General features: G+C 42.2%; 1 protein-coding gene across 2 annotated transcripts; it reads left to right on the top strand.

Annotated features, from left to right (window-relative positions):
- The first annotated feature begins 901 nt into the window (after nt 1-901).
- On the top strand, nt 902-5,515 carry LOC100759002 (cytochrome b-c1 complex subunit Rieske, mitochondrial). Of its 2 annotated transcripts, XM_035442886.1 has the most exons (3): nt 902-1,039; nt 1,097-1,205; nt 4,630-5,515. In XM_035442886.1, the coding sequence occupies exons 1-3, from the start codon at nt 992-994 to the stop codon at nt 5,238-5,240; spliced, it is 768 nt and encodes a 255-aa protein (XP_035298777.1). In that variant the 5' UTR covers nt 902-991; the 3' UTR covers nt 5,241-5,515. The 2 variants fall into 2 exon arrangements, with proteins under 2 accessions (XP_035298777.1, XP_027265105.2); XM_027409304.2 differs by having other exon boundaries at nt 903-1,205.
- Nucleotides 5,516-11,021: the final 5,506 nt, after the last annotated feature.

Raw genomic sequence — 11,021 nt, 5'->3', positions numbered from 1 at the left:
CCTAAACGAATAAACAAAGAGTCTTACTATGGTATAGAATAGAAAATCTATATGGATAACTGCATCCGGTGACAGAATGGGATCTCTAAACTCAGTTGTATGCATGAACTTAAAATCAAGTTTTATTCTACTTCAAAAATTGGAGATTATCAAGTGTAAGAGGTGTTAATGTTTATTAGCACCAAACTGAGACTTTGCTATTGGTGAAATCAGAACTGAAAGAGAAGTTAAAAGGCAGTATTTTTCTCACTACGTGAAAGTGATTAGGAGTTCCCCCTTTGTACCACCTGAAATATCACCAGGGGAACCCACTGGTTCAGAAACCAGCTCAGAGAAGTGCTTCTGGGGTCTACGATACACTGCTTGCTGGCAATCCAGGCCTGAGCAAAGGTCTAAATACCAGAAGGACCTTCACTGGTAAAATGCTGATAGCCTAGTGTCACTTCAAAGGGATCATAATGCAGCAAACCACCAAATTTAAAGCATAGTATATAATGGATAATCGGAAGCCACTGCCATTGTTAAACTTTGCACACAGGTTTCTGGCTTTTTTGGATGTAAGATGATAAAAAGTGTTACAGAAAAAAAAAAAGTATTTATTCTAAGCCATAGACATTGGGAAGTAGTAGAAGCTTGTTCTTTAATTCTGTAATAATTTTTTTTTCTCATGCCCAGGTCGTCCCTAAACGAAGACTCGCGGTCACGACCACAAAATACTCTTCCAGACTTGCGTTTTCTTTGCGCTCTGTCACCAAGCCAAACACCAAACCAGAGCCGGCGCCAGGCCCCGCCTTTTCTTGCCCCGCCCCCAGCCAGCGCCCGTAGCCACGCCTCCAACGCGGCGATCCTCCGGATTCGCTGATCCTTGCGTGACTCCCTTTCCGGCGGCGCGATGATGTCACAAGCCCTGCGCCTTCCGCGCCTCTTCGGGCCTGCGTTCGCGCGGAAGGTCGTTCCTCTGACCGGCAAGGAGTTTGGAGCCGCTGCCGCCATGTTATCGGTCGCTGCCCGCTCGGGCCCGTTCGCGCCCGTCCTGTCGGCCACGTCCCGCGGGGTGGCGGGCGCGCTGCGGCCCCTGGTGCAAGCCGCGGTGCCCGCCACCCCGGAGCCGCCTGTTGTGAACGTGAAGCGACCCTTCCTGTCGCGAGAGTCGCTGAGTGGCCAGGCTGCGACCCGGCCTTTGGTCGCCACGGTGGGCCTCAATGGTGAGCCGGGTTCAGCGTGCCCCGATTTCGTTCCCTGCCGTTCCGGGTCCGGGGCGGTAGAGGAAGGCGGTGTGCTGGGATGTGGGGGGTCTCTGGCCAGAGTGGGAAGATGCGGTTCCGGCCTCAGCGACCTTGGCAGGCCGAGCGCCTCCAATCCCGGCTACACTTGACTTCCGTGGTTAACTTCAAGACCAAGCCTCCCACTGTCACCGCTGAGGGACAGATACTGTTGCTTACAGGAGTTTGACCTTGAGCACATATTCCAAACGTTTTTTCCTCACGTGTGAGGCGAATTCGTCATTATAACAGTTTTGATGTCGGGAGGCGTATGTGAGAGGATTCCATGTGAAATCATTGGGACGGTTTAGACGATAAGAGTTCGAAATAGAAATTGTAAAGAACACATAGGAAGTTGTTTGATTACTAGTACAGCTGCCTTTCAGCGTCTTAACTCCCCAGCGACCCATCCCCACTCCCCCATTTTTACAAAAACAAGAAAGGAAGGCACAACCCCCTAGGCCAGTTCCACTATAGAAGGTCAGCAGCGTTTCGGTTATCTGGCTCCTCTAGCTAGGGTTGTCACAAGCCCTAACTAGTGAAAGAGGCAGAGGTTGATGCTACTCTTGTGAAGAGGCAAAGGTAGATGCTCCTCTTCCAGAAAAAAGACCACCAGCTTGTTCTGACATTTCTTGTGATTTAAAAATCTGGAATGATTTCTGCTGTCTCCTACATTATGGGAAACTGCACTGGACTCTTTGATTTCTGCTTCTATAGTTGACTGTGGTTCATCTCATAGTCCTCATTATGTTGATACCTACTTGGCACTATTCAGTGTTGTTTGTGACCTTTCTTCATGGTAATCAAATTGCCCGCTTGGGCAGCTTTTTACTCTGCATTTGTTCACTCACTCTACCCCTCGTTTTCTCTCCTTTTTTTTTTTTTTTTTTTTTTTTCCTTTTGAGGCAGGGTCCCGCTGTGTAGCCTAGGCTGGCCTCAGACTCATGATCTTCCTGCCTCTGCCTTCCCAAGCCTGGGATTATGAGCATGAGGTACCATGCTTAGCTTTCCTGCAGATTTAATGATCAGTGTTGTGGGGTTTTTGTTTGTTTGTTTGTTTTGGTTTTTTTTTTCATAGCTATATAGCCTTTAACCTTACTTTCAGGTCAGATTCAAAATTTTACATTTGCTAATACCTTCATTATAATATGTTAACACTTTGCATTCTATTGTTGAGGTTTCTGACCTTGATTTTAAGGGGATGGAAAAGCTCCTTAACTTTTGTCTTCCAGTGTCAGGTTTCATATAAACTGGTACAAAATCTTTTTTTCTGAGTAAATGTGAAGGAGCACTAGTGGGTCTTGGATAAACTGTTCAGGACAGAAGTGAATACCCTAGCTTATTCCAGGTCTATTGAGTTGGGGAATGAATGGGGAGGTGAGAAATGAGGCAGGAGGAATTGCAGAAAACCATCACTCAAGTGTGTCAGATAGCCTAAAGGTTTCTTACAAAGACTGGTGAATTACCTGCTTCATAAAAGCACTTTCCAAAGCAGACTGTCAAAACAGCCAAAACCTTTTGCTGAAAGCATATTTACCTTGTAGCTTAATTGCACGTTAAAATCCATTGAGGTGGTTTATGGAAAGATAGGTAGTGACAAAATGGGTGGGTTTGGGTTGGAAGATTCATGGAGGAATAAGTTTGCATTATGGTAGCATCCCTTCCATGCAGATTTCTAGGTACATTGACTCTACAATTGCAAAAGATTTACATGCCTTAAATTTCCTTTTATTTCTTTTCGAGGTGATATTTCCATAAATGATAATGATAATGCTTGAGGTTAGAATTAAATTAAGTAAGCTAGCGCACACCTTTAATCCTGGCAGAGGCAGGTGAATCTCTGTTTGTTCGAGACCAGCCTGGTCTACAAGAGCTAATTCCAGGACAGCCTCCAAAGCCACAAAGAAATCCTGTCTCAAAAAAACAAACAAACAAACAAAATTAAGCATTCATGCTTAATATGCTTTGTGCAAATTACAAGAGAATGACTTTTGCAACATGGCAGTTTCCTAAATGTTCCTTGGTTGGTGATGTGACCCAATGAAGTATAACTTCGTATACAGAGAACAATAGATAACTAAATTTCTTTTGTCACCATAAGAACTTTTTTTTTTTTTTTTTTTTTTGGTCTGTGAATAAGAATGAGTCATTCTGTGTAGTGTTCTTTATTATATTGTATTGTATTGTCAGGTTGGTGGTGTGGATAGTGTTGAATGCAGAACTGTGAACTTGGCTCCTTTCTGTTTTAGGTAGACAACACAATTTTTAGTGTAATCCCAGGCGATGTCATGGGGAAGTAATTCTTACTTGATTCTAAATGTTACTGTATACCATCCCATTGATGTTAGGTAGGGTAATACATAATATAATGTCAAGGGATTCTACAAAGTCCTAATTGTGTCTCTCAGGTTGTCACTACCCATGCCTTAGTTCCCTCCCTCAAAGGATTGGGTTGGCAGAAAAGTAATTTTGATAGGTTTCATTCTTGTTCAAATTTGTAACTTCTGTAGTTTCTCACTTTAAGTCATGTGAAAAGTAGGTGAAATACTGATATTTGGGTACTGAAAGAAGTCTTTTTAAGATGAGAACCTCAAAGACCAAGGAAGCACGGTCATTTATAGTGGCCTTGTGTGTTATGCCTAGATCTTCATTTTGAAGGGATATACTTTTCTGAAAACGAAGAATTTTTGACATTCTTTTTCCCCTAAAAATTAAATCTTGTGGCAGTTCCTGAAACATAAACTTTATATGTTTATTTTTATTCTATATATATTATTTTGTGAGGAAATTTACTTCCTAAACATAGTTAAAGAATCTTGCTAGTGGGTTCATTGTTTTTGTCAGATTTAGAAATGGCATGAGAGAGGACATGTTCTGCTGCTTTCAAACTATAAATATTTTTTAATGTCTGTTCATTTGTCACAAACATTTGGCCCATTTTATGACCTACAAAAAAGTGTCCAATTCAAAGGGTCCACAGTATAAAAAAGAAAGATAATTTTTTTCATAGATGCTGTTGTCCTGCTGAAGGGGGAGAGTTTGTTGCTCTTTGACTGCTAGTGATTTTATTTGAAGATTTATTTGAAGATCTTCTAGCAGAGAATACAGGCTAGGTGTTTGCCTTCAGATGACCACACAGCAATTGTTAGGTGGGCTAAGTGAGTTTTGAGACCTAATCTACAGAGAAAGCGAAATAATTAGCATAGATGGGTAGTCTGTCTAAGCAGTTGTTTAAAAAAAAAAAAAAAAAAAAAACCAACTTGAAATCTGTTTATTGTGTTATTTGCCATTATGACTCAGTCTTTGCTGCTGTGTGCACCTTCCAGGACATTCTTTTAATTGTAGCTTTCACTTGTTTGTCTTGCAGTTCCTGCTTCTGTTCGTTATTCCCATACAGATGTCAAGGTGCCCGACTTCTCCGACTACCGCCGCGCTGATGTTCTAGATAGTACAAAGTCTTCTAAAGAGAGCAGTGAGGCTAGAAAAGGCTTCTCTTACCTGATAACTGCAACTACTACTGTGGGTGTTGCATATGCTGCCAAGAATGTGGTCACCCAGTTTGTTTCCAGCATGAGCGCGTCTGCTGATGTACTGGCCATGTCGAAGATTGAGATCAAGTTGTCTGATATTCCAGAAGGAAAGAACATGGCTTTCAAATGGAGAGGCAAACCTCTGTTTGTGCGCCACAGAACCCAGAAGGAGATTGCCCAGGAAGCTGCAGTTGAAGTGTCCCAGCTGAGGGATCCACAGCATGATTTAGAGCGAGTTAAGAAACCTGAATGGGTTATTCTGATAGGTGTCTGCACTCATCTTGGTTGTGTACCCATTGCAAACGCAGGAGATTTTGGTGGCTATTATTGCCCATGCCATGGGTCACACTATGATGCCTCTGGCAGGATCAGGAGGGGCCCTGCGCCTCTCAACCTGGAAGTGCCTACCTATGAGTTCACCAGTGATGATGTAGTTGTTGTGGGTTAGACACTGGACTCAGGCCTAGGCTTCTTTCCGTCTTGTCCATCAGAAGAGTTGAGAGTAAGCCCTGTGTACTTCTAGATTGGTTGATTTAAAATATTTAAGAATTGTGAATGTGTTGGCAAACATTAATGTGAAGTAATTTAATTCACTCTTAAATATTGTCAAGCATTATCGTAATAAAGCCACTGTTGAGCATCATTAAATTTAGTCACAGACTTGAAAGGTGCAATGTCTTTTATAGCTAATTCTAATAAAACATTACAGATTGTTGCACATGATATTTGTGAAATCTGTAAATGGCTTTCTCATTTATCATCTAAATTTCTTCTCATATCTTGTACTTGAAAAGAGGTGGGGGCATCATTTTTTACTTCCAAGTGGATGGCAAAGATTATTTTAATGTCATGTTTTTGTTTTGATAATTAAAATTTTCACAGTTATGGGAAATGATAGATAAAGGTAATATTACAGTATTTTATTGAAATATTTTCATTTTTAAAGACTGGATTTTATTCTTTAGCCAAACTGGCTTCAAACTTGTAGTCTTGCTCTGCCTCCTGAGCGTAGGCTGATAGGCATGTGACAATCCTTCCAGTACTTAAGTTTTTTTTTCCAAACAAAAAATAACAGAGCACTGCCTTACAAGCGTAGAAAAGACAAAGAAGAAAAACAGAAATCTGTCAAAGTCATATATACTTAAAGATAAACATTCCTGATTTTTGCATGTGTTTTGTTACAACATTTTTATAGAGTTAATCCCTGAACCTTTCTTGATTTATATCTCCTTTGCAAAACCAGTTGGCTTAGGACTAATCTCCCTATGCTAAAGAAGAGAGCAGCCCATGAGACTGAAATTATCACACACAACCCAGAACAGTTTGATCTCCTGCAGTCTATAAAGCATTTGATTAGAAAGGGGAGTCTTTAGGTCACTGATAAAAATAAATAAAAATCTTATTTGTCTCCTAAAGTCTCATAAGTGCTGCCTTTAAAAGTCCTTCGATCTGCTTTTAGCCAGGCTTCCTAGTTAATGTAAGCAATGGTTGTCTGGCATCTTGCATCTGGTCTGCCCCAAACCCCTTGTGTGTAACCTGGATAGAGTTCTGTCCTATCTTAAATTTTTTTGAACTGATTTTCAATTCTGTTGGTGGCTAAGTCTCCCAGCAAACAGTAGTCATTCTGGTGGAGATTTGCAGGGAGTTTTGGTTAAAAAGAAAAAAAAAAGCAAAATTTTTAAGTCACAGGTGTGTTCAACACCCCCCCCCCCCGTGAATTATTTAGAATATTTATGTTTTTTTAATATGCTTTGTTATGGTCTTCCAATTGATGTTGGAGAGTTCTTTTTCCAACGTGGAAGTCTCAATTTTGTTGACAGTTTTCAGAAGAGAGCTAGTTACCAGTGGTCCTGTGAAAGGTCTCCATATTAATTCTGGTCACATCAGAGGCAGGCAACCTCCAAGTATAGCAATCGTAGCTCTCATTGGCTCCATGTGCCCACTCATAGAGCTTTCCAAGTTGCCTCAGTGGGATACTCTGAGACCGGTATAGTCTCATCCAGAAGCTGGGCTGGTTACCTGAGATAAAGTTGCAGTCAGCTGCCCGAGTCTCCTCAAGTGCAGACAGGTGTTAGGGTCACTGACATAGAATGCTACATACACTTTGCTCTCCTAGTCGCCTGCTGAGAGCCCAGGACAGTGATACAAGGTAGGACTGAAACTGCACACTGTTACGGAAAAGCCTGGATTTCTATTCAGTAGCCCTCAGGGCTCCACTACCTAAAAATTTAGGGAAGAGCATATTGATTTAGGGGACCTGAAGACCTACTTCAATTTAAAGACATTTGGGGAAAGAGGTGCACACTTATTTTGTGGGTTCAGTGTGCCCATCCAGCCTTCGACTCAACAGCTGCCTCTGTCTGCCTCTCCAGCCTGCATATAGCCATTGTTGGACAAACTTGTATCATGTAAGCCAATCAAGTAAATCCCTTTGTAACATATTCTTTCTACCTTTTCTGTTCTAGGAAATGCTGACTGATACAGGGGGTTTATTTAACCTGTTGAGAATTTCAGTGCCTCATGCAAAAAATGGAGTCTTCCATTGACTTGAACTATTTCAGTGGCATACATGATGGTGTACATGTTAAATGCCCCCATAGGCTCTTGTGTTGAATACTTGACCCCAGCAGGTAGCTGTGGGACCTACCTGAAGGTGGGCCCTGGCTGGTAAGTCACTAGAGGTAGGTCTTTGAGAGTTGTAGCCCCACCCATAGTTGTGACTACCCTCTGTTTTCTGTTCCATTGTGTTGTGAATACATTCCTGCCACCATGACTGGGCTGCTCCAACCTACCTTTGGTTCCAGCCTCCACATTTGCATTTCTGTGATCTGGGCATCAGAGTTAGGTCAACATGGTGTTCTTAGTACAGATAACAGATGTCAGCTTTGTCAGGGGGATGTTTGGATCTTTGTCAGGTGTGGGTCAGACAAATGGTGCTTGGTTTTCATTGTTGGGACCACAGGGGTTTTAGTACCACTGTTAGTTGTACTGGATCAACATGATGGGTAGGGTAGTTGTTAGTTGAACAGGTAAGTAAAGGGGACTGGCTTTGGTGTCTCACTGGGTTTCTGGGTCAGGCTCCAGGCTCTCGAGGGAGCTAGCATTGGGTTGGGATGGCAGACAGTTGGGATGAACTGGCTTCGGGAGTCCCTTCCTGAAGTTCTGGTTCAGACTCCAGGTTTGGACTCCAAGCTGTCCTATCACAGATTGGTGAAGTTGGTAAGTGGCTAATAGGTGAGCAGGTGGTGATGAGGGGGACTTTGTAGAGGTCTCTAGGATTCCAGGTCCAGCCCCAGATGGTCCTAGGTCATTGTGGATAGAGTGGCTTACAGTAGGAGGCTTGGGTTGAGTTGTGGACTTGCCCTGGGAATTCCTTCCTGAATTTCTGTTTCAAACTTCAAAAACTTTTTTATATTAACTAAATGGAAATTTTAGGTTCCATTGGGTAGTGACTTACTTAGGGTTGCTGTTGCTGTAGTGAAACACCATGACCAAAAGCAGCTTGGACTGGGGAGGGGAGTATTTCACTGTTACATTCAACAGTCCATCATCAAAAGCAGTGAAGGCAGGAAATTCAGCAGGGCAAGAACCTGGAGGTAGGAGCTAAAATACAGGCTATTGAAGGGTGCTGCTAACTGGCCTGTTCAACCAAATTTCCTGTAAAAGGACCATCAGCCAGGGCGGATGCTGGAAAACTTCCCTATCAACCACTAATTAAGAAATGCCCTCCAGGCTTGCCTGCAGCCTGATCTTATTTCTCAATTAAGATACCCTCCTCTCATAGGTCTCTAGCTTATGTCATACAACTAGACAGCACAGGTGGGTCATCTGTATGGGGCTAGCATATAAATGGTTAGGTTCACAGTTCACTGTTGTGCTGAACAATGAGTTTCATAATATGCGTTGTTTCCTCATGGTACTGGCCATGTATCATGTTAGGTCACAGCCTGGGTCTGTTAACTGAAGTGGAGTTCTCCAAGGGAGTGTCAGACACACTCCCCTGAGACACACTGCAGCTGGGGCTTTGTTATGGTTAGTTTTTTATGGTTAGATAAATTGTAGCTCAGAGTCAGCAGTGGCCTCACACTACTGACCCTTCCATGAGCCAATAGTGGCCATGTTCTAATGCTAAAGTAGCTCCACAGCCTTTGTCCCGGGATGGTGTCTAAGTGTGTACTTAAGCTTCTTAAAGTCTATAAAAGGAGCAACATATATTTGGATCTGTTAATAAATATGACCCACTGTAGGATTGATATGGCAACTAATTCAAAATTGCTTTCTTCTTGAGTCTTCACTGTAAACTATGGTTACTAAAATTTTTAAATTTACATTGACAGTTCTCTTTACAAAACAAAACAAAAACATTAAAATGTAAAACATGTAAATGTTCTTTTATTAGGAAAATAATTTTATCTAATTTGAAGATTTCTTAAAATAGTTTTTCAAAATGTAATTTTGGGACAGTCTGTGGCACGAATTCTAATTGTTCTTAATAATAAAGACTCAGAGTCTGATATTGGGGTTAAAGCTGAAAATCAGAGAAGCAAAGTGGCCAGCCACTAGAGAGTTCTCACCTCTACCAACGCTCAGACAGAAGGGGTGATCCACTGAATACAGATTGCATCTCCAGAATGCACTGTACTCCACCAAGCCTCAGACTTTTCAACTGCACTGCTCCTCAGATGACCCTGAGCTCCTGTCTCCTACCTTATATTCCTCTCTCAGCCCAGCCATATCACTCCTGTCTCCACCTCCCTAGTGCTGGGATTAAAGGTGTGATATCCCAAGTGCTGGGATCACCTTTGTGTAAGCTGTTTTTTTTTTTTTTTAGACTGGATCAATTTTGTGCAGCTCAGGGTGGCCTTGAACTAACAGAGATCTGTCTGCCTTTGTCTCCAGAGTGCTGGGATTAAAGGTGTGTGCCACCACTGCCTGGCCTCTATGGCTAGCTAAGGTTACTAGCTTTGCCCTCTGATCTTCAGGCAATCTTTATTTGTTAGATCATAAAATATCACCACAAAAGTCTCTCTACATAGCCTGGCTGGCCTGAAATTCACTAGACCAGGATGGTCTCCAATCCACAGAGATCTGCCTGCTTCTATCTCCTGATTGCACTACCATGCCTAGTTTCAAAATGTAATTTAGAAAAAAAAACCCTGCAATAAGTAAAAAGAAATCAATAATTAATAGAAAAAGTGTTCTAAGTGATAATATATTGTGACAAGAAATAAGATTTTAGATAAGAAAAATATAAAACATGATTTTATTCTAAAATAATCTGTGATAGAGATATAGGCTCAAGTAATTAAAAATTTATAAAGTATGCCAAGGGGCATCCACCTGTCTCCCATTTGCACAATTCAGATTTTCTTTGAAGAGACCAGGGTTAGACATGGACACATCTAAAAATTATGCTGAGTTTTACTCCATACTAGTGTCTCATCTAACCTGATTACTAAAAAGTGCACTCTGACCAAGAGAGAAGGTAATCTAAGAGGCAAATGATTTCTTGAATCTCTAGTCTGCAAAATGGGTTCAAAGCTTTTAAAGCACTGATTTCTGCATGTTCCTGAGCCACCTATTGTAGGGAGAAATCCTGATTCCAGGTATGCAGCAGGGTTTAAAAGCCAGGGAGGTCAGCACATGGCCCTCTCGCTAGACTGAGCCGACACTGGGAAGCGTTTCTGGGTCCGTCCTGCTCAGGGTGCGAAACTGGTCACTGGTTCCCTTGTGTGAGTATTTTCCCCTAATAAATTATCGATTATTAACTTCTCTCTGACTCCACTTGGATTCTGCACTACATATTCTTTTTAAAGAGATCCCCTAAATTATGCAGCAACCTTGTAACACGACAAATAAAATGACCCAGTGACAGATACTGGGGTTCAAGCTTCAAGCACTAGCTCTCACCTCTGGCTCAGGCTGAAAGGGCTGATCCGCCAGCTCTTCACCAAGCCTCAAACTGCTGCCTCTTTTCAGTGTGGCTGGAGAATCCTGAGACTGAGCCTTCCTATCCTCAGAGTGGCTGGAGAATGAATGCCTGATACTGAGACCCTGCTCCTGTGTTATATACCTCCCTAATGCTGGGATTAAAGGAATGTGATCCCAGGTGCTGAGATCATCTTTGTGTGAGCTGTTTCTTTTAGGACTGGATCAGTCTGGTGTAGATCTGGGTGACCTTGGACTCACAGAGATCTGTCTATCTCTTAATCCTGGGTCCTAGGATTAA

The sequence above is a fragment of the Cricetulus griseus genome, chromosome 3, assembly GCF_003668045.3.
Source record: "Cricetulus griseus strain 17A/GY chromosome 3, alternate assembly CriGri-PICRH-1.0, whole genome shotgun sequence".
In the NCBI taxonomy this organism is placed as follows: Eukaryota; Metazoa; Chordata; class Mammalia; order Rodentia; family Cricetidae; genus Cricetulus; species Cricetulus griseus.
Note: the sequence above shows the minus strand (reverse complement) of the source record. Positions and strands in the feature narration are given on the sequence as shown.